We start from the raw sequence: 27050 nt of genomic DNA, 5'->3' as shown, positions 1-27050 counted from the left end.
ATTCAATCTTGATTTAGAACTTGTCAGTAATGGAGCATTCTCCATAACTCTTGGTAAATTATTCCAGTGGTTAATTACCCTCACTGTTGAAAATTTATACCTTATTTCCCATCTGAATTTGTCTAGCTTTAACTTCCAATCATTTTGTTATTGTAATACTCATCTGTTCTTATAAAGAGAAAACCCATGAAGCAGAGATGAGTGTTCCAGAAGGCTCAACATAACATTATCACAGCAGCATTAAAAGATGGTATTAAACTCTTTAAAAGCTTATGCAATTGAAATTTATTTTAACAAATTGATATTTAGAGTCTTTTACTTTCCTGTGCCTTTCAAACTTGTTTTTTTATTTGGATACAAGCAGTTAAACTGAAAACCTGAATTCCAATGGGGTAACAGGAGCTAAGAACCCTTTTATAATTCTCTAGATCTTAGTTGCACTCTTCCTTGAAAGTAAGCAGAGGAATTTACTTCTGTCACTTTCCATATTCAGTCAGTGCAAACTTCAGCATCCTTCCCTCCGAAGAATGTTCTTCACGCCTCACAGTTTTGCATGCACACTGTCTCCACAAAATGGTCAGATGTGCCAAAGCAGAATGTGCAGAGAACAGGGGGAGCAGATCTAACATCCCCCTCATGTGAATGCTTCCAGCTGCTAGGAGACTGATGAATTAATGTTACAGATAAAATATTAATGCTATGGAGAGAGAATGCCTATGTATTAATAACAACACGAGGAATATATTCGTGCTTTGGTGAGGAGCTTAGAGTGTAAAGAACTATTATCTATAAATGCTAAATATTATATTAAGAAGGCTAATTAGCCAGTAGTCCATTTCAAGGGCCCATGCATTCTGGGCCCTAAACATCACATCAACTCTTGCCTCTTTTTCCACTTTCTATATTCAGTTGTGTCCAGATTCCCTTCCCTTCTTTTAAACTTGTATTTCAATCCCTCCACAAGCATGGTGAAGAAGTAGGATGTATAATTATACTCCCTCACCCTAAGTAGGAAATTATTTGGTACCACGGTACCCTTCCCACCCTTCAAGAAGCCAATTTCTCTTCAAGAATCAAAGGAAACAGACTCCTTCATAGGCAAGAGGATTTGTGGTTTATCTGCCATAACTAAGCGGCTTGTGGCTGAGGAGGCCATCTAATCAGCTGATGACTAGGGGCAAAGTATCAGAGTGGTAGCCGTGTTAGCCTGTATCAGCAAAAAGAACGAGGAGTACTTGTGGCACCTTAGAGACTAACAAATTTATTTGAGCATAAGCTTTCATGGGCTAAAGCCCACTCCATCAGATGCATGTAGTAGAAAATACAGTAGAAAGATATATATATACATACAGAGAACATGAAAAAATGGGGGTTGCCATACCAACTCTAACGAGATTCATCAATTAAGGTGGGCTATTATCAGCAGGAGAAAAAAACCCTTTTGTAGTGATAATCAGGATGGCCCATTTCAAACGGTTGACAAGAAGGTGTGAGTAACAGTAGGGAGAAAATTAGCATGGGGAAATAGTTTTTAGTTTGTGTAATGACTCATCCGCTCCCAGTCTTTATTCAAGCCTAATTTAATGGTGTCCAGTTTGTAAATTAATTCCAGTTCTGCAGTTTCTCGTTGGAGTCTGTTTTTGAAGTTTTTTTGTTGAATAATTGCGACTTTTAGGTCTGTAATTGAGTGTCCAGGGAGGTTGAAGTGTTCTCTGACTGGTTTTTGAATGTTATAATTCTTGATGTCCGATTTGTGTCCATTTATTCTTTTGCATAGAGACTGTACAATTTGGCCAATGTACATGGCAGAGGGGCATTGCTGGCATATATCACATTGGTAGATGTGCAGGTGAGCGAGCCTCTGATAGTATGGCTGATGTGATTAGGTCCTATGATGGTGTCCCTTGAATAGATATGTGGACAGAGTTGGCAACGGGCTTTGTTGCAAGGATAGGTTCCTGGGTTAGTGGTTCTGTTGTGTGGTTGCTGGTGAGTACTTGCTTCAGGTTGGGGGGCTGTCTGTAAGCAAGGACTGGCCTGCCTCTCAGGGTCTGTGAGAGTGAGGGATCATCTTTCAGGATAGGTTGCAGATCCTTGATGATGCGCTGGAGAGGTTTTAGTTGGGGGCTGAAGGTGACCGCTAGTGGTGTTCTGTTACTTTCTTTGTTGGGCCTGTCCTGTAGTAGGTGACTTCTGGGTACTCTTCTGGCTCTGTCAATCTGTTTCTTCACTTCAAAAGGTGGGTATTGTAGTTGTAAGAATGCTTGATAGAGATCTTGTAGGTGTTTGTCTCTGTCTGAGGGGTTGGAGCAAATGCGGTTGTACCGCAGAGCTTGGCTGTAGACAATGGATCGTGTGGTGTGGTCTGGATGAAAGCTGGAGGCATGTAGGTAAGTATAGCAGTCAGTAGGTTTCTGGTATAGGGTGGTGTTTATGTGACCATCGCTTATTAGTACTGTAGTGTCCAGGAAGTGGATCTCTTGTGTGGACTGGTCCAGGCTGAGGTGGATGATGGGATGGAAATTGTTGATATCAAGGTGGAATTCCTCAAGGGCCTCTTTTCCATGGGTCCAGATGATGAAGATGTCATCAATGTAGCACAAGTAGAGTAGGGGCATTAGGGGACGAGAGCTGAGGAAGCGTTGTTCTAAGTCAGCCATAAAGATGTTGGCATACTGTGGGGCCATGAGGGTACCCATAGCAGTTCCGCTGACTTGAAGGTATACATTGTCCGCAAATGTGAAATAGTTGTGGGTGAGGACAAAGTCACAAAGTTCAGCCACCAGGTTTGCCGTGACATTATCGGGCATACTGTTCCTGACAGCTTGTAGTCCATCTTTGAGTGGAAAGTTGGTGTAGAGGGCTTCTACATCCATAGTGGCCAGGATGGTGTTTTCTGGAAGATCACCAGTGGATTATAGTTTCCTCAGGAAGTCAGTGGTGCCTTGAAGATAGCTAGGAGTGCTGGTAGCGTAGGGCCTGAGGAGAGTCTACATAGCCAGACAATCCTACTGTCAGGGTGCCAATGCCTGAGATGATGGGGCATCCAGGATTTCCAAGTTTATGGATCTTGGGTAGCAGATAGAATACCCCTGTTTGGGGTTCTAGGGGGTGTTTCTGCAGATTTGTTCTTGTGCTTTTTCAGGGAGTTTCTTCAGCAGATGGTGTAGTTTCTTTTGGTAACTCTCAGTGGGATCAGAGGGTAATGGCCTGTAGAATGAGGTGCCTAGCAGACTCTTGTTCATATTACGACCTATTCATGATGATGACAGAACCTCCTTTGTCAACCTTTTTGATTATGATGTCAGAGTTGTTCCTGAGGCTGTGGATGGCATTGTATTCTGGACGGCTGAGGTTATGGGGCAAGTGATGTTGCTTTTCCACAATTTCAGCCCATGCCCGTCGGCAGAAGCACTCTGCAGAAGTCCAGTCCGTTGTTTTGACCTTCAGGAGTCGTCCACGTAGAATCCTTCTTTTTGTAGTGTTGGTAGGAAGGTCTCTGTGGGTTAGTATGCTGTTCAGAGGTGTGTTGGAAATGTTCCTTGAGTCGGAGATATCGAAAGTAGGATTCTAGGTCACCACAGAACTGTATCATGTTCATGGGGGTGGAGGGACAGAAGGAGAGGCCTTGAGACAGGACAGATTCTTCTGCTGGGCTAAGAATATAGCTGGATAGATTAATAATATTGTTGGGTGGGTTAAGGGAACCACTGTTGTGGCCCCTTGTGGTATGTAGTAGTTTAGATAGTTTAGTATCCTTTTTCCTTTGTAGAGAAGCAAAGTGTGTGTTGTAAATGGCCTGTCTAGTTTTTGTAAAGTCCAGCCACAATGAAGTTTGTGTGGAAGCTTGTTTTTTTATGAGAGTATCCAGTTTTGAGAGCTCATTCTTAATCTTTCCCTGTTTGCTGTAGAGGATGTTGATCAGGTGGTTCCACAGTTTCTTTTACAGTGTGTGGCAGCATAGTCTGTGTGGTACGTAGATTGTAGAAGGATTTTTTATCTTCAATCCTTCTGGTATGATGTCCATCGGTAATCTCTCAATTAAACAAGTGTAAACTACCAGAGTTAAATCTAGATGCACACCAGTACACTTGGTCCTAGAAGTCTGAGCTGTATAATTATGAGACTAAATCCACTCAGGTCAGAATTCAGCCAAAGCATTCAAGGCAGCCATTTAATCAGTATCATAGTACTGTCCAGGATATGTAATTACATCATATCTGCCCTTTTGGGTTGCTGGGCACACTCAGCCTTCAGTCTCATGTCTCCGAATATACCTAGGAGATCCATTATGGCACTAGATCAAGAATAATACCACCGTTGTTTCTGTTTTTCCCCTGCTCCGTCCTGTCCTTCAAAAAACAAAAATCCCCCACAAAATAAAACCAAGTATGCCACACAGAGATAACTGTTTGTTGTTTCGAAGGATTTGTTCTTTGCTTCTGCCAAGCGTCTTCAGGCAAACAGTGTCCTGTAAGATGGTGGGGGTGGGGGGAGGAGAAGGAAAAGCTATTTCATAAGCTTAAATATTAAAGAAATAATTTAAAATAAAGATGCAAGCAACTGCTTGCTGAACTAGATTTCTTCAGCAGCATGGGGCCGAACTAAGAAGTTTAACGGTAGCACAGGGACCTGGATTCATTCTTCTAGATCTGTGATAACGTGAAGAATTTACATAGTGAAAGGGCAGACAGATGAGGTGCCAGCATTGTCTTGTGACCTGTTTGTCTGGCGCTGCACTGACGAAGGAGGCAACCAGCAAAATCCATGATGTAGAGATTGCACAGAGATGTTTGTACCTGGATCTGAACTTTCTCATGGTTCAAGCATGTTTGGAAGAGGGTTATTCATCAAGGTCTATCTCTAGCACAAGCCTTCAGCCCATTAACAATCCATACTAGAGCCAAAAGACCACCTGTGCCACTTAAACAAGCAAATGAGCCAGCACACAAACAACTCCAGCTCTCCCTTTGACAGAATCTTGTTGTACTCTTGGCCTTGTGTGCAAATTGGTTGGAAAGAGGTGCTTTCCCACTCCCCTGAACTCCTGCACAAGGGAAAATTCTGTTTTACCTGTGAAATTTCATTCTAGCACCATGTCAGACAGTTCACTGTGTGGTGTTCCTTGTCTCCATGACAACTAGAGGCAGAGTAAATCTTTTTTCTGAGCCTGGGTTTAGGATTGCCCCTCAGGAAGAGCTTTCCATAACAATAGCTTCCAAAACTTGAAAAGAAAAAAAAAATACTAGTGACACAAAAGTTTAGAAGTGCTATTCAACTAAATTATCTGCAGCAGGGATTTAACATAAAATATAAATGTTTCCTAGAAGAACACTTTCTTCCCCTTCAAACTATTTAAGTGAGAAATATCCCAAAAAAAGCCCTTCACATAATGCAGTCCTCCAAGGGAGGATCAGACTGACATTGAATCACAGAAATGTAGGACTGGAAGGGACTGGATAGGTCATCTAGTCTAGTCCCCTGCACTGAAGCAGGACTAAATATTATCTAGACCATACCTGACAGGTGTTTGTCTAACTGCTCTTAAAAACCTCCAGACACAGAAATTCCACAATGTCCCTACATAATTTGTTCCAATGCTTAACTATCCTTATTCAGTTAGGAAGTTTTTTTCTAATGTCTAACCTAAATTGCTGCAAATTAAGACCATTGTCCTCTCCTTATCCACTGATGACAATTTATCACCCTCCTCTTCATAACAACCTTTTATGTACTTGAAGACTGTTATGATGTCTCCTCTCAGTTTTCTCTTCTCCAGAACTGGACACAGTACCCTAGCTGAGGCCTTATCAATGCTGAGTAGACTGGAAGAATTACTTCTTGTGTCTTGCTCACAACACTCCTGCTACTACATCGCAGAATTATGTTCACTTTTTTTGCAACATGTTAAACTGTTCACTCATATTTACTTTGTGATCCACTATAATCCCCAGATCATTTTCTGTAGTATTCCTTCCTAGACAGTGGAGGGTCCAAGAATGAAAACTCACCGATAAGTCAGAATTTCCCCTCTCTCAGTTCCCTCCATGTCAGATAGGCTTCACGGTGGTATGTAGTTCATCTCTAGGGCCCTACCAAATTCACGATCCATTTTCGTACATTTCATGGTCATATCTTAAAAATCTTGAATGTCATGATTTCAGATATTTAAATCTTAAATTTTACGGAGTTGTCACAGAGCATGAATATATATTGAAAAATGGCAAAACATAAACATGTAAAGCCCTTAAGTTAGGGTTCTCAAACTGGAGGTCACGACCCAACAGGGGGTTGAAAGCTACTGTGGGGGGTTCCGGGTTATTCCACCCTTACTTCTGTGCTGCCTTCAGAACTGGGTAGCTGGAGTGCAGCACTTGCTGGAAGGGTGCTGAGCTCTGAAGGTAGCACTGTCACCAGGAGCGGCATAGCCTTCAAAGCTGGGTTTCCAGCCAGCAGCCGCTGCTCTCTCGCCGCCCAGCTCTGAAGGCAGCATAGACATAAGGGTGGCAATACTGTGACCCCTCTACAACAGACTTGAGGCCCTTTTTTTGGGTCAGGACCTCCAGTTTGAGAAAAGACCAGATTTCATTGTCCGAGATTCTAACTGTATCTAATTTAGATCTAAGAACCAAAACCTGAAGTTTAATGAAAAGGTGACAATCATTGTGGCCTGTTCCCTCACAACCATCTTTAAGCTTTGTGGCTGGGGAGGGGCGGGGAAGGCATAAAGGAGGCCTTTTAGACCTTTTTTGAGATAAGGGGACCATAACCTCTGCTTTTGAATGTCTTTTTCTTACACTTTTTTAGTTTTCCAACTGAAGTTGGATGTAGAGAGGTTAAATCAACAGGTTTCCAACCAGGCTTGTGATGAACTCAAAGTCTAGCTGATCTAAAAACTGTAAGCACCCATGAAATTAAACCCTTATTCATGCTTAATGCTGGAAGTTTGGCTGAGGAGTTGAGGTATCCTGCTCAAAGCCCCAGCTTTAGTTATTTCTCCTTCTCTTTAGAGGATCTAGAAGGGAGACTTTCATAAGAGGTTTTAAGACTTTCTGCTGCTCTTTTAAGTGCACACTGTAACCAATATCATTCACCAGTCCCTGGGCCAAACCCCTGAGACTGCTAATTGAGAGAGGTCCTATGAGGAGAACAGTGTATTTCCAGGTAGATTGAAAGGACAGTCTGCAGACTTGTAACCTGCATTATTTCCCTGAAAATAATAGTAGCTACTTAATCACTTCACCATCGCTGCCTGCTGCTGGGTGTGGACTGAGTGGAGCCAACTGCGCAGAACGAGGACTGAGCCAGAATCACTGAGGACAAATGAGACACTGGTATCAAAAAGGTCACAGGAGCCCATACCTTTCATGGCAGTTGAGGCTTTGCACCTGAAACAGTTTGTGGGAAAGGGGGATGTTTTGTGGCCTTCTCAACCACCTCAGCATAGCTCATATATATGTGCTAGGTGGGACAAGGAATTTCTTTTTCCTGGTTACTATGGGAGGGGACCTTGCTTTCCCACTTCCCCTGAGATTCAGAAGGCTCCAGTGAAACTTTTCTGCTTACTCTGCCAGCTATGCGAATGGCATCCCATGCTTAGGGAAGAGGCAGGGGGCTTTAAGGAAAAGGAAAAAAAATCACCTTACCCTACTTTCATGCCACTGATTCTGGCTCGGGCTCAGTGAAGGGAGTTTCCATGCAGTCTGCTCACCCATCCCAAGGGGTGGACCTTAGCCCCTCACTATCTGGAAACAGAATTCCTGGGGCTTGCTGTCTGTCACTTCTCAGAGAGTGCGACATTCACCCTCCTCACTGAGCCAGAAGAATTTTTTGTTTTAAGTTTAGCGGTTTTGAGGAGGAAAACCCCAAAGCCCATGAAGAAACAGACATTTAATTAAAAATCATTCAAAGATCCTGTGAAATTTCAGCTTCAAAGGAAGCCCTGGACTGGAGTCTGCCATGTATGCCACTGGAGGCAGATAATTCTGGGAGTGCTTCCTGAATGGCAATCCTAAACCCAGGTTTAGAACAAAGATCTGTTATTTCTCCCATTGCCATGGAGACCCCAAATACCCCACTGTTTTGTGGCCTCCATGTCCAACATGGAGGAGACGGAGAATTAAATACTAACCTCCCTCAGCTCTGAATAAAGAGAGACAGCTGACATGTCAACACTAATTCTTTAAATGGTTTAATCTAGCCTAAATATTATTTCACGCACTTGTTTATAAGGAGTTTAGACATGACTCACTCACTCTTTGTATTGGGTTATTTTGGCTACTTGCATTACAAAATAAAAGTAATACTTTAAAAAAAAATCAGCCGTAATGGTTATAACAAAATAAGCTAGCAAACACCATTTTTCCAGGAGTGCAAAAATGATGTGTGATAAGTTTTGATGATCAACATTAGGCCATCTCCGTCAACAGTAAAGTAGCTTCCCATCCCCACTTCCCTGCCCACTCCTTTAAGTTGTACCTGCCTACGTTCACAAGACATTACTGGCAAAAAAGCTTCTTGCAGTCAGTAAAAGACTACATTCCAGCAACTACAAACCATTATTACCCCAGCTATCCAGTCACTGCTAGGATACCACCATTTACTATTGGCATAGAGCCTTGGCCTTTTCAGTTAGGGTGTACTATTGGTTTGGGAAGGAAGCATAATCAGATACTCAGGGGAAATGTTCAGAAGGAACATGGAAGAGGGAATAAGTGCCCCTTTCCGTAATATAGAGGGTCAGGAAGGATAAAGAGAGCTGCACTTCCAGGGTTTAAAGTAAACCTTGAAATCATGGTAGGTGGAAGGGAGAAGTGATGCACTGGCAGTGACATTTCATTCATAGTCACCTCACCACAGTTATGTAATTAATAAATCAAAATATGTATCTGTGAAAAACGATACATTCTCAGATTATAAGACAAGACTTCCTTCCAGAGTTATATGGGCACAGGAATGTGAAGAAAAAGATGTAGGAACCCTAATCACCCTCCCTGTACATAAAAACATAAAGATGGCCATACTGGCTCAGACTAAATGGTCCACATAGTCCAGAACCTGTCTTCTGACAGCGCCAGAGACTTCAGAGGAAATGAACAGAACAACAATTATTGAGTGATCCATCCTGTCATCCAGCCCCAGCTTCTGTACACACTCATGGCTAGTTATCTAAGGGTGTAACAAGGTAAGGTTACACCCTTCCATGCTACTAAGCTTCCACAGCAAGTAACAATGCTGTATATAGACATAAACCATATTTAAAATTAATCATGCTATATGACCTGGTTACAAGCTTAAAAGACATAGTGCAGATGAACCCAAAAGGCTGGATACAAAAAGATAACTGGGTATATAAAGAGATGAGAGACTATGGTGTGACTGAGACATCAAATTAGTAAATGATAAGTTTGGCGTGTGGCAAGGAAGCAACTGCTGCCCCCAAGTACAATAGGTACTTTTCTGATAAGTGGCTCAGCCATGCACCGGGGTGTGTGTGTGTGTGTGTGTGTGTGTGTGTGTGTGTGTGTGTGTGAGGAGACCGGGGTGTGTGTGTGTGTGTGTGTGAGAGGAGACTCTCATCCTTTGCAACTAGGAGACGACTCCTGTTAGGACCCAATTGAAAGTGCACTCTCCCATTGAATTATATAGGCTTTGAATAAGGGTTTTCACCTACATATCTCAAAAAAAGAGAGATTGTGCTCTCCTTTCACACAAAGTGGCAAAGCCTCCAAGCTTTTCTTCAGTTGCCAAAAATAAATGGTAGGAAGTGATGACAAAATGTCCATTCTTTCAAGAGAAGGAAGCAGTTTTTGAACAGAGTGTCTTGTTGCTGAAATAGTTATGTATTGTATGATAATCGTGTTAAGAAAAATATTTCTAGCTCCGGCACTGGTTGTTCATTGTGTGAATTTGTCATCCTAGATTTTAAGTAGATATAAGTAACTTGTCACCTCAAAAATTGAATTTGAGTGGACTGACAAAAGCCTGGTAAGTGCAGGTTGGCAACATATAAAAACTTTCCACACAGCTCTGCCAATGGACCTCAGTCTTGACCTGCAATATCCCCTATTATTCAAGTCCTGTGACACCACAGAGCACTGCCAATTCACCTCACTGTTGATATATAGCATCTGTAATCTTATGCACAGGCATTTTGTCAAGATAGAACACCAGATTCTTATCTCCCTTACAGAAGTGCAGATCAGGAGTTATACCATTTATGTCCATGAGTTATACGACTGTAATACTCATTTAAGGGAGTCAACCCTTAATACCATGTCTCACTTTAGGGATTACTGGAAGCCAAATTTATTTTGTGAAAGAACAGATCCCAACATACTATATGGAGATTGTAATACAGTATGAGAATGAAAATAATGAGAAATATTGTGTTCCATTTAGCACAAGCTGTAACAGAATCTATATCACCATTATTCAGTGCACCATTCACAAAGACAGCTGCAGACCCATGTGTCAAAAACATTGTGTTACAGGCATCTAGCAACAAACAGGTCTATCCCTTTCTCTCCTTTTTTGTGGTTACTTCAGGAGACTCACTCCTACCTCTCATCTGGCTGAAGGTGGTGATGAATTTGCTGGTCACAGACTTGAGTTCATTATTGGCCAGAGTTATGAGATGTATCCCTTCGGCGACATTCCTCATGACTTTGTAAATGCCAATAGGGAACATCATCAACTTGCAGTCAGCCAAATCTGTAGTGAAACAAAGAAAAAAGGACACAAACATGCAGAGCAGGATAGTGTGCACAGAATGCTTCAAGTTACTACCATGTTCATACATTTTATTCTATCCATAAGAATTAGAGAACAGCATAAGAAGAGACAAATTGTCACACTCCTAACGTTACTGGTGCAGTATCAGTTTGCATTTAACAGGGGACATTCCTTACTGAGAGGAGCTCAAGACTGTGCAAGAGGATTATTACAGCCTAAAGTTTACCTAGAGATATGAGAATATATTAGTTTTTGCTTTGTGGATGCAATTTCTCCACCTCATCGACTTTTTCACAGCAAGGACAGTGACATTTCGTCTGAGGGCTTTTTCCTCACCCAAAACTCTAGCTTGTGCTCCTGCGGCAATGACTCCCATGGGATATTACAGTGATTAAAATTGCTGGGATGCAAGAACCCCCAACCGTTCCCCCTCCCACCCATGAAATGCCCCTCAGTTCCTGAATAGAGCCTCCTCCAAGGGTTGGCACAGAGCTATCCCTCTGGCTCCTGTAGATAGATGGCTTCCTGAACCAAGGTATTGCACCAGGGGAATATGCGGCTGCTTTGTGGCTCCATGGCACCAGCACAAAGGGACTTCAGGGGAGCCATGACGTAGGCCAGAGTGGTGAGATGGAACAGGTACCTGGGAGATACATGCAGTACACGCACAAGCTGTACAATAAGCTTCTGATACAAAGTACTTGTGGCTGGCCTGAAAGCTCTGCAGCTTATAATGTGCCATTTAACAACTTACATGTGGTCAGGCAGACAGGAGCAAGGGGAGTGGCTGCTGCTGAGAGATAGGAACCCAGTCCCCTTACATGTAGGGGCAAGATTCACTGGCACAGGGAGCTGCCAGCAAGGATGCCTGCACCACAGGAGGAGAGGGCATTCACCCCTGGGCAAGGAAGGTTATTTTTTACCCAGGAAGTCTATAGGAATCCTGTTAGTAGAGGCTGCAATGGGTATGTAATGAATTAGAGATTCCTCAGCCATCCTGCCCTTACTCCTCCCTGACCAACACCACACTCTTTTGGGCTTGTACTGGCTGCCTGCAGGAGGAGGCAGTGTTGCTGCTCCACAGTACAGCTGTAGCCTCCCATTGATACCATCCATTTAAACTGGCAGAAACGTAAACTAGAAGCGATGATTTATATTTCTGCTGTTAAAACTGATCTGGCTAGCCACTGGTCTTTGCTATCAGTCAGTTTGTTGTTTTGGATTGTGCCTCACCGACAATGGAACATGCCCCTCCTGCTACTCTTAGCAAGGATCAATAATTTCCCTTGGCCTTTTGGTGAATGTCAAGTATAGCATCTGTTGCTCTTCTATCTCTCTGGGGGAAATGAGGGGAAAGATGGATTACACCTCCCTAATGTATTGTGGTGAGAGCCCCAGAACACCTATAAAAATATATCAAGTATCTCAGAACTTCCTTGAGCAAAAAGCACTTCATGTGATTTTGCCTCCTGAGAAGTGATTAGAGGGCCTTAGTGGAATAGAGAGTTGGTTTCCTTTTTAGGAGAGTATGGGGAATTGTTCTGTGATGCTATCAAACTGCCCACTTCAGAAGGCAAGTAATCAAAATCTGCCTTTCCAGTATGTTGCTGTTCATTGAATTTCTCTCCTTAGCTCCCTCAAGCCCCTACTCACATCTATCTCCACTCTAAATTTGCATTACAGACGAATACAGTACTCTATCTACTATTGTACACAGGCATGTTTAGCAGAACAAAGCATAGTATGCAAGAAGCACTGCTGGTTTTGATAAACTTGAATTCTTATAATCACTTTGAGGTTAATCCCAAGTGAAAAACAATCTGCCTCAGTTTACAGTGTAAACACACAGTGATTAATGACCTAAGTCCCCATTCATCACATAATCCATGTTGTCTCTACAATCATAATCCCACACTTCAAATTCATGTTGATTTTTAAATATGCAGATAAACACTTATCCATCTTTTTGTCTTTGTCTCTATCCCTCCCACTTTACCAATGCTAAGGAAAATGTGTAAGTATCAGAAGATGGGAAATCCTTTGTTCTAGAAGCTCTCCTCCTCCTCATGGTGTCCTTAGCCTCTGTTTGCCAGAAGCTGGGAATGAACGACAGGGGATGAATCACTTGATGATTACCTGTTCTGTTCATTCCCTCTGAGGTACCTGGCATTGGCCACTGTCAGAAGACAGGTTACTGGGCTAGATGGACCTTTGGTCTGACCCAGTAGGGCCATTCTTATGTTCAAAATGATGGGCCTTTAATTGTGCCAGAAGGCTTTACATAAGCCAGATTCAAAGGGCATTTCTATTCTGAAACAGGAACTATGTGTAAGTAGCCCCTGTTTAATGCAACAGGCCCATTCCCCATACAGATTCAGAATCACCTTTGCTGACTTTCGTGACAACACTGTATGGCTTTTCCTGCAGAGCCATCACAGATAGGAAACCGTGAGCTCATGCTTCATGGACACAATTGAGAACCAGATTCCAACTGCAGTACCTGTGGAACTCAATTGCATTCCAGTTGCTTTACTCGGATAAGTAAAGATGTAAGAGGCTGGCACAGGTGCAACTGAGCACAGGCTTTCACCTGCAGAGTCTTCATCACTGATGATACATGAGCTAGAGCGGGGCTTTTCACAACGAATTTTTTGGTGGCCTCAGAGTGTGGCCACCAACTTTTGCTGGTGGCCACTATGTCAGTTTTTCCTAAAATACTTAATTAATTTTAGAAAAACAAATAAATATACACAGGTCCAAATCATAGCAATTTATTTATGTAGGGGTTCTTTTGCAGACTCAGTAATAAAAATAATGTACAATGGTCTCTATTCTTTACTGGACCTAAACAGAATAGAAACACAAATAAGATGCTTTGCATGTTCTTGGCTTTTTTGTTGTTATTTCTTCTGTTTTTTTTGGTTGAATTTTTATTTTTAGACTTGCTAGCCAGTAAGTCTGCTTCTGTGCAAAGTGATATTTGTATGTTAGTATCACTTTTCACAGCAGCAGACTTGTTAGCTAGCTGGGAGGCAGTGAAAAGTGATACTAATAAACATACAAACATCACTTTTCACAGAAGGAGACTTACTCAGCCCTGTCAAGCCGGGGGACAAATTAAGCCTTGTATGGAGAGGTGGGTAGGGAGGCAGCAGGGGCCAGGGATGATGGGATGGATGGGTGAGGGCCTGGGGAGGCGGACAGCAGGGACCAGGAGTGGTGTGGCGAGACCTGAGCCCTGCAGCCGGGAGATGGAGCCAGCCGCTGCGCAGCCAAAATCCAGAGCCCAAAGCACCGTGGTCAGAGCCCATGGCTGGAGCCTGCCACCTACCACCCCAAGGCTGAAGCTGGAAGCCTGAGCCCCACTGCCCCCTGGAGAAACTTAAAGGCAAAACACAAAATTTCCAGTAAGTTCTTGCAATGTATTTGGGACAAATTTTCAGGAATTTTAGAATTCATTCTGACCAAGAGAATGGTAGCAAATCTGAAGGTGAAAGGCAATTTGGATGAAAATGATTAAGAAATTTAGATTTTATGATTCTAAGAAAAGGAAAGAGTGAGATCAGCTGAATAAGGACAATGGACTTAAAAAAAGAAGACTTGAACAAACTCAGAGAAATGACAGGTAAGCTCCCCATGGGAAGAAAATCTGAGGGATAAAGGAATTCAGGAGAGCTAGCTATTTCTCAAAAGGGACAATATTAAAAGCACAATTTCAAACTACCCTGAAGCAAAGGAAACACAGGAAGGACAGCAAGAGGCCAATATGGTTCCATCAGGAGTTCTTTAATGACCTGAAAATCAAATAGTAATCCTACCAAAAGTGGCACATGGACAAATTGCTAAGGTGGAGTAAAAAAGAATAACACATGCATGTAGGGACAAAATCAGAATGGCAAAGGCACAAAATGAGTTACACTTAGCAAGGGACATAAAAGACAACAAGAAGTTCTTTAAATACATTAGGAGCGAGAGACAGACAAAGAAAAGTGCAAGTCCTCTACTTCACTGTGGAAGGAGAACTAAAAAATGACGACATCAAGAAGGTTGAGGTGCTTAATTCCTATTTTGCTAACTAAAAAAGTTAATGGCAACCAGATACTCAACGCACTTAATATTAACAACAAGGAGGAAAGGACACAAGCCAAAAGGGAAAGAACAGGTAAAAGAATATTAAGCTAAGTTAAATGTATTGTATTCAAGTCAGCAGGGCCTGATGAAATTCATCCTAAGGTACTTAAGGAACTAGCTGAAGCAATCTCAAAACCATTAGCAATTACCTTTGAGAACTCCTGGAGGGCAGGCAAGGTCCCAGAGGTGTGGAGAATGGCAAACATAGGGCAAGTCTACACTAGAAACATACTGTGGTAGTACATGCACACACTACCCTCCTTCTGTTGGTGGTGTTTGTCCTCACCAGGGGCCCTTCCACCAACTTAAGATGGGCAGTGGGGGGGGAAGGGGGCTGAGAGCCCAGGCTCTCGGCTCCCCACCAGGAGCCAGCTGCCCCCCTGGTCCAGGCTCTTGGCTTCCCACTAACCACCACGGGGAGCCTGGGATAAGTAAACACAGTGTCTACACAGGCACTGCATCACCCTAATTATACTGACATAAGGCCTACGCCTCTTTTGGAGGTGCAGTTATGCCACTGTAGTAGGGCACTTACATCGGTTGGAGCAAGGCTGTAGTGTGTACACTGACATAATTAGGTCGATGCAAGTTGCCTTACGTTGACCAAGCCATAGTAACTATATTTAAGAAGTTTCAGAGTAACAGCCGTGTTAGTCTGTATTCGCAAAAAGAAAAGTAGTACTTGTGGCACCTTAGAGACTAAACAAAGAGGACCCAGGGAATTATAGACAAGTTAGCCTAACTTCGATACCTCAAAAGATGCTGGGACAAATTATTAAACAATTAATTTGTAAGAACCTAGAGGATAATACAGTTATAAGGAAGAGAGAGCATGGATTTGTCAAGAACAAATCATGCCAAACCAACCTAATTTCCTTCTTTGACAGAGTTGCTGACCTAATGGATGGGGGGAAGCAGTAGATGTGATAGATCTTGATTCAGTAAGGCTTTTGACACAGTCCCACATGAAATTTTCATAAGCAAACTACGGAAATGTGGTATAGATGAAATTACTATAAGGTGCATAAGGTGGACGCACAACTGTTTGAAAGACCATACTCAAACAGTAGTCATCAATGGTTTGCTGACAAATTGGGAGCCGTATCTAATGGGGTCCCGCAGGGGTAAGTCCTGGGCCCAGTAGTATTCAATATTTTCATTAATGACTTTGATAATGTAGTGGAGAAGATGCTTATAAAATTTGCAGATGACATATTGCTTGGGGGAAGGGGAGGTTGCAAGCACTTTGGAGGACAGGATTAGAAATCAAAATGACCTTGACAAATTGGAGAATTGTTCTGAAATCAACAAAAATAAATTCAATAAAACACAAGTGCAAAGTACTTCACTTAGGAAGCAAAAAATGCACAACTACAAAGTGGGGAATTACTGGCTAGTTGGTAGTTCAGCTGAAAAGGATTTGGGGGTTATAATGGATCACAAATTGAATATGGGTCAACAATGTGACACAGTTGGGAAAAAGCCTAACATCATTCTGGGGTGTATTAACAGGAGTATCCTATGTAAGACATGGGAGATAATGGTCCTCCTTTCCTTGGCACTGGTGAGGGATGATTTAGCTGGGGATTGGTCCTGCTTTGAGCAGGAGGTTGGACTAGATAACCTCCTGAGGTCCCTTCCAACCCTGAAATTCTATGAGGCCTCAGCCAGAGTACTGTGTCCAATTCTGGGCAATATACTTTAGGAAAGATGTGGACAAATTAGAGCGAGTCCAGAGAAAAGCAACAAAAATGTTAAAAGTTTTAGAAAACCTGACCTGAGGAAAGGTTAAAAAAACTAGGCATGTTAGTCTTCAGAAAAGAAGACTGAGCGGGGAGCAATAACAGGCTTCAAATATGTTAAGGGCTGTTATGAAGATGAGGTAATCAGTTGTTCTCCATGTCCACTGAAAGTAGGATGAGAAGTAATGGGCTTAATGTGTAGCAAGGGAGATTTAGATTAGACATTAGGAAAAACTTTCTAACTAAAAGAGTTGTTAAATTCTGGGATAGGCTTCCAAGGGAGGTTGTGGAATCCCCATCACTGCAGGTTTCTAAGAACTGGTTGGACAAACACCTGCAAGAGATGGTCTAGGTTTTCTTGGTCCTGTCTCAGTGCTGTGGGGGTTGGACTTGATGACTTCTCGAGCTCCCTTCCAGCCCTTCATTTCTATGATTCTTTGAAATTTTTCAGTACTCCGTCCAGGCTAATGTTAAGCTACTCAGGCAGCGAGTCTTCCACCATTTCCTTTGGGAGATCATTCCACAGACTAATTGGCCTTACCATCCACATGTTCTTGAAGTTCAGCTTAAATCATCCTTGTTTTAATTCCATTACTCCTCCTTATTTTCCCTTGGACTGCTCTACGCAATATTTTTTCCCCTCTCGGACATTGAACCCTTTAAATACTATTACCTCCCCACCCTCCTTGGAGTGTGTTGACTTACAACGTATGTTTGGCTCCTTAAATTTGTTCCTATGAATCATAGACTTTAAGGTCAGAAGGGACCATTATGATAGTTTAGTCTGATCTCCTGCACAATGCAGGCCACAGAATCTCACCCACCCACTCCTATAACAAAGCCCTAACCTATGTCTGAGCTACTGAAGTCCTCAAATCTTGGTTTAAAGACTTCAAGGTGCAGAGAATCCTCCAGCAAGTGACCTGTGCCCCACGCTACAGAGGAAGGTGAAAAATGCTCCCCTTAGCTGTCCTCTAAAGGGCTAGGCCCACACTGGAGTGCTTACCACTCAGGAGCACATGTGTCTTGAGCTCCCTGGCACACAGGCTGAGGGATCACTCCTCTTAGGTGAGAACAGCAAGCTCTCCCTTCTGTAAGCAGCCAACTCTATTTGTCAGTGCAAAGGGAGGGGAAGGGACTCAGCTATAGCCCCATCTCCTTCCTGTCTCATTTGGGATGGCTGGGAATTAATCTGCAGACTATGAATTATTCAGTGTAGCAGTACCACCTACCCAGTCTGGTTTCAAGCTGGCCTCTGCCTCAGTTTCTCCTCACTCAGCTTGAATCTTCTAACCTGCCAGTCTGGTTTGGTTGCTGCAGTGAGTTCACCCTCCAGCTAAGTCACACAGAAAAAGTCCACCACTTTTAGGGTATCCAAGTCCAAAACAATGTTCAACACATAGTCTAAAGCTAGCCACAGCCCCTCCTTCCTGAGGGTCTATTTGTATGACTTCCCTCTCAAACTTCAGACCCTCTTCAGACCACCCTCTGGGCTTCACTTTCACCCCGCAGGCTCTCATGGACTCCTCTGAGTCTCTCTCTGCTGACCCCTAATGCTCAGGACTTCCTATTTGGAGTCTCCCTTCTTTCTCTTCTGGCTCTCCGCGTTTATTTCATCTCCAACCCAGAAGGCCTTTAGTCTCTTGACCTGCCTGCCATGTGATTTTGCTCATTTTCTGCACATGGTGAGGTGAGCTAAACGTGTCACAGGAAGGGCTGACCTCATCTCCCCTTAGAGGGCCAGTCACCATGTGACATTTAGCAATATTTGAATAATGAATTTATACAACGTGCAGCAACTCCTAAGCAGATGTGAATGTTACCGGCTGCCAGTTACTCACCCAATTCTAATGATTACGTTCTGCTTATATTTCTTCCACCATATGTTCGTGCTGGGGGCAGTGCTGATAATGAAATAATTTTTTCATTCTGATATTTTGAGGCACAGTATGAAATGCTTTACTTGAGCCCAGATTATCATATCGTCTGCATTCTCCTGATAAATCCAGGTGCAGTCTCAAAATTACTTCTCTAGTCATAATATTTAAACAGTATCAGAAAACTCTCCATATCCAAGGCTGAAAGTGGAAAATGAAATGATTGTAACTTAATATGGACAAAGTACTTGCTTCTCTGCCAATCTGTCCCTCTTCTTGAAAAATAAATCTCTTTTCTCTCTAGTATTTCCTCCATCTATTTATGTCCAGATCCTCTTTCTGCCTTTCCTCATATTTTATGCCATTTTAAGAAATTCCTTGCCTCCCCTTTATCCATTTTGAGGCATTTCACTTTTTTGTTAGGTTCCATGTGATGAAGATTGTGCCACTTCTATGATAAGATCTTCACACATGGATCCTCCTCAGTTTTCCTTCAGGATCCTAGGTCAATATGTAGGGAGTTGCAACACCAAAATGCTGAGCTGAAGGAGTTTACTCTTTAGTGGGCAAGGTGCAAAAGGAAACTGAGGCAGATGTCAATTTTCCTTTCCAGCTCCTAGTTTGGACAGCAACCTCAACTGAGCTGGGGATCTCTCGCTAACAAGCGTAAACAATAAAGTAAAATGAATCTTGGGTGAACTTGACTCCTGTGCAGAAGGGCTGTGCACTTTTATGTCCTCAAAACAGTTCTTACATGGAATTAAGAGTGGGACTTCAGTGATGCACAGGCTTTGTGCTGGCCCTCTGCAAAGGGATGAATGTTACCCCTTGTGTGCAAATAATTCTTGTTTATTTCATTTTGCTTGCTGGCTCACATAAGATAAAATGTGGGGAGCTAGAAAGGTATCAGTACATCATAGAAAATCTGCTTTGGTGCTGATCCAGTTCCCACTAAAGTCAAGAGAGAGAGAGAGAGAGACTGCTTGACTTCAATAGGAGTCTGATCCAGCCTTTGACCCTAATTCTTATCAACTCTTACTGAGTCAACTAGTTTTACCATCCTACCTCCTAAACATTGTGTGTGTCTTTTGGGATCTTGACCCCACAATTGAGATATTCCTGTCTACAATGGAGTCCATGGTTTCCATGAATTATCATACTTCATATGATTTCAGTGTAATTCCACTATAAAATATTCAAAGAGTTTCACACAAATAATGTGAGTGTCCAATTAGCCCTCAAGCATATATTTTTCCACCCATCATATTCTTTCATGTTCTTAAGAATAAGATGAGCAATACTGCATTAAATTGTGATCACAGTCAATTATTTTATAGGACAGGTCCAAATTATTTTTATGAATAACAATATGTATCTTTCATCTGACACTTCAGTTAAACAATCCAGTATTCCTGTGATGGGAAAGACTGCCCATCAAGAAATTAAATTCAATATAGATTAGTATTAATAAGAAATAGGGAATTATAGAAAAATATAATTACCTATGACTGGAACTAAAAAAAGATGCTTTCCTAGCTGATACTTGAGGGAAACACAGACAAGAAGGAGGGAAAATAGTCTTCTGATTACAGCAGGGTACTGGAATTTAGGAGACCTGGGTTCAATTTCCAACTCTGCCAATCTTCCTTGCATAAATCTTAACATTTCCATGTCTAAATTTCCTCATCTGATAATATTACTTACTACCTCACAGAGGTGCAGTGAGTATAAACTCATTAATATCTGTTAGCTGCTCAGGTACTACAGTGACAGGAGATACACACGCTCCCAAAGTACCTACACAGCGTGATAGCGTGCAAATGGACTTTGTTTAACAAAGGTGTATGCAGAGGAAAGCTAACATATAAGCAAGATTTTAAGAGTTTTTAAAGAATACATGAAGAGACAGAGGATGGAAACACATACTGTTTAATAAGCAAAGACAGAGTTCCACTCAATGTAGAACAACACTGGGACAGACATACAATGGATCTAGGGGGTGAAGATGGGGATATAACTGGGGCACTTGGACAAACCTGAGTCCTTATTTACACCCTAGTTATCTTAAATCTGTGACTGCAAGAGCGTACCTTATCTGGCTGTGCTGTTTAGATGAGATGCTATTTTCTATAGTTTAGTTTTGATTCAGTATGGTTTTCTCTCGATTTTTCTAATATTTTTCTTTATTTAAAGGGTCACTTGCTATTTTAGGTATAAATCACTGTTGTACATTTACTCCCTGGTGCAGGGGGGTGGGGGGGGGAAGAAGGGGCTTAACTGACCTGGAGCACTTGGTCAGAGCCAAAGGGTAAAAGACTGCCCCCAGGAAATACTACCATTGCCAGACTCTTACCAGCAGACAGTAAGGTCATGGGGACAGCTCCCTTTTGGACAAGTTTTACAGAATTTAATAGAAAATTACAACCTTCAGTAATTTCCTACAGAACCCTACTGGTGTCATTCTTTGTATAGGACTTTTTCCACACAGGCTGAGTGAGCACTAGACATGACAAGAATCAGTGACCAAAGTTTAAAATTCTCTAATAATGTCATTGGAAACAATATTCATCTGCTAATTTATAGGGCCTGATTCAAAGCCCATTAAAAGCAATGTAATTACATTGACTTCAGTGGGCTTTAGATCAGGTGCATAGGTTGCATCTATACCAACATACTTTGTAGCAGTTTCCCGCATATAAGAAGCTGTCTGAACAGACAGGATTCAGATGATTTTACCATTGCACTGTCTAACCCTATAGCAGTGAATTATGGGTCCTAAATTTGCTAAGGGGACCAGAACAGGTTCCCTTCAGTCAGAAATACTCATTAGCCATTCTGTTCTTATTTTGCTATTAATTTTTGTCATCAAAATGAAATATCAAAGCCAATGATTTATTCTTACTTCCAAGGCAATCTATATTAGAACAACATAAAGCTATATGAAGTGATAGTATAAGGAAAACTTGACAGGAATTAAAGAAAAAAAACAGAGAAACAGCAGCAAGTCTTTAATTATAAACAGCAAAATTTGGTCTTGCAATAATCAGAAGTGATAAGCCTGCATTGGAATCCAGTTTCAAAATATCCTCATTCATTTTTCCACTGTCAGTGTATGTGTGCGTGTCTGGGGGGGAAATCTGAGAATGAGGTGAATTCATCAAATAACCTAGTTTTAGCCATTGTTCAGAAATGAAACTGCACCACCTACTGGATTTCTATGCAAACTGAATCAAGTCAATTACAGGTTTGATTGAGAACACCAATATTTCTGACTTGTCTTTATGTTGTTTTAAATTATTTTAATATTTAAGTATTCACAAGTAGTCGCCAGTCATCTCTCTCGGTCTCAGGTCCCTCAAAGAAAGAAATCCATTGCCAAACGTCACATCATTGCCAATGCGTTGGTTCTCTTCCTGCAATCTCCCTGAATGGGAATTCATTTGTAAAGATAAATTTGGGATTAACAGTAACCTGCAAAAAGGCAAAACAAAAAACAAAAAAGGATTCTGCATACTTTTTTGCTTTTTTCTGACGTATAAAGAAGGCCTGAAAGGTATTTTTGTTTGGTTGGTTGTTGTTGTTTTTTGTTTGTTTGTTTTTTAAAGAAAGAGAGAGGTTTTTTCCCCCGCTTTGTTCATTAAAGTGGAAAGTCAAGTCCTGTATAGTCTAGAACAGTTTATAGTGATTGGAGAACTAGTAAAATTGTGATATCACAAGAGGAAAGAAAGTGAAAGTTGAGTATCTAAGAAGGGAAGTTATTGACTCTTGTTTTTTGTTTAAAACAAACCTATTTAACTGCAGTGACTAATTAAGATTTTGGAGAAAGAGACCTCATTAGGACATGAGAAAAATCAAGCATGAGAGTAAGTGTTTGCAGGGTAGATCCTGAGGTTTGTTAAAAGGTTGTTAAGGGTAATAGGGTGTTGACATTTAATACAGCTAGCACCTAAATATTTTTAAATCTCCCAATAGATTTATACTTTGTAAGGCCAGAAATGACGACTTTAATCATCCAAGTCTGACAGAATTTTACCCAGCAATTCCTGCATTAAACCCATAATTTCTGGCTGAGCTGTAGCATATTATTTAGGATATCCAGTCTTGATTTAAAGTGACCAATTCCCCACCAAGTGACAGAGAATGAACCACATTCCTTGTTGAGATATTCCAATGATTATCTGGTAATCTGGAAATTTCTGGTAATTTTTACCACTGGTAAAAATGTACTGCTTATTTCTAGCCTGAATTTATCAAGCTTGAGCTTCCAGACATTTTATCTTGTTATGCCTTTGTCTGCTAAATTAAAGAGCCCGCCTACTATTGGTAATCTTTTACCCCGGAGGTAAAGTCATCTCTTAACTTTCTCTTGGATAAATGAAATAGATTGAGCTTCTTTACACAAATATATTTTTTAAATTAAATGTTATAAAGTCTAGAGACATATTACTAAGCCAGTTCATGCCACAATACAGTGAATTTCACCAATTCCCCACTGCCGAGTAATAAATGACCATCTCCTATAACTTCAAGGCAACTTCTGATCCACCACTCAGCCTTAACTTTAACCTTTTACTTTTTTAAAAAAATAACATACATATCAGCCTAAACTACTGACATAGAGAGGCACACATTTTCTCTGAAATGTGGTCAGTAAGACCTGAGGACTGTTCTGGTGGAATTTAAACTTGTCAGTTCTATGTCCACCACCTTTGTACAACACATTTTCAATACCCAGTAGGCCAAATCTGACAGACTGTACTCAGCCCTTATTCAGGCAGAAGTCTGTCTAAATACACCAGTATTGCCAAACCAGAGCATATATAAATCAAGAGTCAGGCTCCCAAAAAATCATGAGATTTTTAGTAAAAAAAAAAAAATGTGGGGTGCTTTTTATTTGCTTTCTGGTTTCTGTGCCTTCAGGGTACACACAAATCACATTTTCAAGTTTTCTGTGCAAAACTAAGGGAATTAGAAACTTGACCTTTCTTTTCATTAAAGATGTGATTCCCAGAATTGTGTGATTCTCAGAGCTGGAGCTTTAAGAAAAAACAAATATTGTGAAAGTTGTCAAAATTGGTACATATATAGAAGGGTGAGATTGAAACTCAAAGGTAGTTTTGCTGGTAGGGATTTATTGTTAAATGTATACTGCTGTTGCAGTAGTGGTATTAGTGGTCCAACTGTAAAGTCTTATGTATAACTTATCAAGAGTTTGTCAAGAACACCCAGAGCTTAGGATGGATGCTCTTTTATGTAGCTAGTAAAAATTTCCATAAATATATCAACCTTGTTGCTTAAAGAAACAAACAAACACTTGGTGAATAAAGAGGTTTATTTTGTTTAAATTTACCTTTGGATGAGATTGAGCATGAGACCTAAGTTCCCTGTAAGCTATGTGGCCATGCAGCAGGCTATCAAGGGCCTCGCAGGTGGGGAGAAGAGCCCCTCCCCTGACCCAGCCCAGCCCAGCCCAGCCCCACCCTGCTGGAGCTGCCGCGGCTGGGGAGAGGCAACTCTCACCCGGCCCCGAGCTGCTGGGGCAAGAGAGGGCTGGGGGAAGTCCTATCTCCCTGCTGCAGCCCCAGGGCAGCCTGCACCCCAAAGCCTTCATCCATGGCCCCACCCCAGAGCCTGCACCCCCTTGCACCCCAACCTTCTGCCCCATCCCTGAGCCTGCATCCCAAACCCCTCATCCCCAGCCCCACCCCAGAGCCCGCACCCCCAGCCAGAGCCTGCACCCCCCGACACCCCAACCCTCTGCCCCAGACCTGAGCCCCCCCGCCACTCCAAACCCCTTGGCCCCACCCCCACCACCTCCATATTGGTGCACATAACAAAATTCATTCCACACATGGATGTAAAAAATGAGAGCGAACACTGCATGAGACCCGTGTCTATGTACTTTTCCAAGCTGTGGAGGAGCTAACAGAGTATTGAGAGGAAAGGAGAGTAACATATCTATCAAGGCTTTGTGTCACAGTGCCATCTGGAGTACCCTGAAGACCTTTAACAGGAACCAGGCTAGACAGAGTAGAGCTAGCTGGAAAATAGTCTCTCCCAGAAAAGTCTGACTTTTCAGTGAAGTATTTTGTCCCCAGACTGAAATATTTTGATTCAACATGGTGCTGTCATGCCTCATGGGAGTTGTCATTCTCCTCTATGGGTCTTACTTTCTGGCCAAACTACATCTCCCATGATATACCACTCTTCTCCATTCTCGATGAAGGGTGGGAGTGCACGTAGGAGTCACTAACCATGGTACATCAAAGGAGATGCAGGTCAGACAGAAAGCCTTGCCCAGTTCCATTGAGAAGAATGGGAGCATAAAGACACCTGATCTACTACTTCTGTGAGACACCACAGCAGCATTTGAATCATAAAACAGGGCTACCCCTACGTGTTTTGCTGTCCATGATGGAAAATGTTTTTGATGCCATCTTACTCCCTGCACCTGACCAGCTAAATGATGAGGTGCCTCCCCAGTTGATTTGCTACCCTGGCAATTGGCAACCTGGGCAACTGCTCTGGTACCCATGCCTAAGGTCAGACCTGTCAAAATATCAGGATTTTTTGGCCAAAAACCCAAAATGTTTTGGTTTTCAACAGAATACTGAAATTTTCTGTGGAAAGCAGACACTTGGTAAAAAATTTCATATAGACAAAACCCAATTTTCTGCTGAAAAACCTACTAAAGAGACATGGAAGAAGACAAAGTTTAAGAGCTTACTGAGTAAGATACTGCATCCAGTTTCATCCCATCATGTCATTAATACACTTGCTAAATAAAAGCATTTCACTGAAACTTGAGACTCCCTGCTTTCTTGCGAATACTACAAGCTTTAACAAAAGAAAAAAGTGAAGCTTTTAGTGAGGACTGTCCCAGGTTTTGCTGAATGCCCCAAAAATTGGGAGAAAATCTAGGAGTTGGAGATCCATGGTTGCGGTGAAGCAAGGGAAACTGACAAACTGGTGGATAAAACAGAAAGCAGCCAGGTAACCAGAACTGTAAAAAGACATCACTGGTGTGGTGTTGTCATGCCACTGAAGAGCATGAAGCGTGCTGTTAAGATGAAGGAATGATGTAGGCAGGATGACTGGGAACAGGAAGAGCATCATTAGCATGAGGTATGAGAGCCTGAGAAAAAGTCTGTTTCAACAGGAGCGCATGGGATAAGTTCCAGTTTCCAGAAACTGAGCAAACCCAGAAAGACAGAGAGAAATCAGTGTCTTGAAAGACATGGCTGAACTGAAGGCACTAGTACCCATTAGTTGTTAGTTGGGTTGGTCTCTCAGTTTAAAAGCAGATATCAAGCAGTTCCCTAAATAAGAGGATGGAGATATAAACACCTTTTCTGTGCCCTTGGAAAAACACAAATTGGAGAAGAAAGGTGGGTCCTCCACTTGTCACTTTGCCTGTCATGGTAAGCTCTAGGGGCTTATTTTTGGATGAGCCAAGGAACTATACAGTATCTTCTAGAATAAGAAAGGTATTGGGAACAAAGTTCTAAATGAGTAGGGAAGCAAATGCTTCCATCAGGCCAAGAAAGGGTAACGGAGTGTGATGGTAATTACAAAGCCATGCACCTAAGCAGTAAGGAGAGGGTTAAGGTAGGCACTGGGAAGCAGTAAGCATCCCAGATGGAGCTCATTATGATGGCTACCTCCAGAAGGCAGAGGGCTGGCTAAGGGAAGGATGTTCTTCCTGGGAGAAGAAGATTTGCTAGGCAACCAGCTATGCCTGTGGGGTGTTTAGAACACTTTCCACCTGCCTAAGGAGAGAAGTTGCAGGTAGTAACTAGACCCAATGAGGATTTAGTTAAAGCAAGCCAGTCCTCTGATTTAATTTTTTTAATTAGGGCTTTACCATACCATTCATTATATGTTTTTTTAAAAATCTAGACTTACTCTCAGTCAGGTTCTCTACTCTTCAAGCTGGAAGTGTAAACTGCAGCTGAAGGCAATATACTGTAGTCACTGATCAAGCTAGCACGCTAAAAAGAGAGTAACTGCAGCATGGGCAGCGGGATGGGCTAGCCACCTGAAATGGGCTCTCAGTATCTCTTACAGGCATGTACTTGGGGCAGCTAGCCCCTCTCACTGCTTGTGCCACCACAGCTAAACTCTATTTTTAGCATGCATGTATGTCTCCTTGAGCTGGCATTTATACCTCTACTTCAAAGTACCTCTGGATGGGGAGAGACCACCCAAGATAGAACTTCCAAAGGGTGCCAGAGGGAGAAGAGTGAAGGGCAGACAGTAACTTGCCAGTATCTCAGCCATATTGGTGACAGTATGTTAAAATTGCCCATGTCCTCCTTATCATCTAAGCCTAAAAGATACAAGGCCCATGCAGCGGGGCTCCTCAGGAGCATGCTGTTGAACTGATCATACCATAGTCACACTATCAGTCTGTTATGTGCTACAGAATGAAGTGAGGCTCCCATGCCTTAGAAGAAAGTATAGCGGCTCTCTTATTTCCCCTGCTAGGCATGAAGACTGATAGATGAAGGAGCAAAAAGAACAGCTGTAGAAGATGTTCAACTGTTCTTGAGGTATTTTCATTTCA

At 42.1% G+C, this 27050-nt stretch overlaps 1 protein-coding gene across 3 annotated transcripts in view; it reads right to left on the bottom strand.

Annotated features, from left to right (window-relative positions):
- LRRC20 (leucine rich repeat containing 20) overlaps window positions 1-27050 on the bottom strand; it is a 113944-nt gene that overhangs the window by 64415 nt on the left and 22479 nt on the right. For all 3 annotated transcript variants that reach the window (XM_084634351.1, XM_084634353.1, XM_084634352.1), the window contains exon 3: window positions 10564-10713. In XM_084634351.1, the coding sequence (XP_084490477.1) occupies window positions 10564-10713 (150 nt within the window). The remainder of the gene's footprint in view (window positions 1-10563; window positions 10714-27050) is intronic.

The sequence above is a fragment of the Lepidochelys olivacea genome, assembly GCF_965140295.1.
Source record: "Lepidochelys olivacea isolate rLepOli2 genome assembly, chromosome: 7".
NCBI classification, from domain to species: domain Eukaryota; kingdom Metazoa; phylum Chordata; order Testudines; family Cheloniidae; genus Lepidochelys; species Lepidochelys olivacea.
This window is presented reverse-complemented; position numbering and strand designations above follow the sequence as displayed.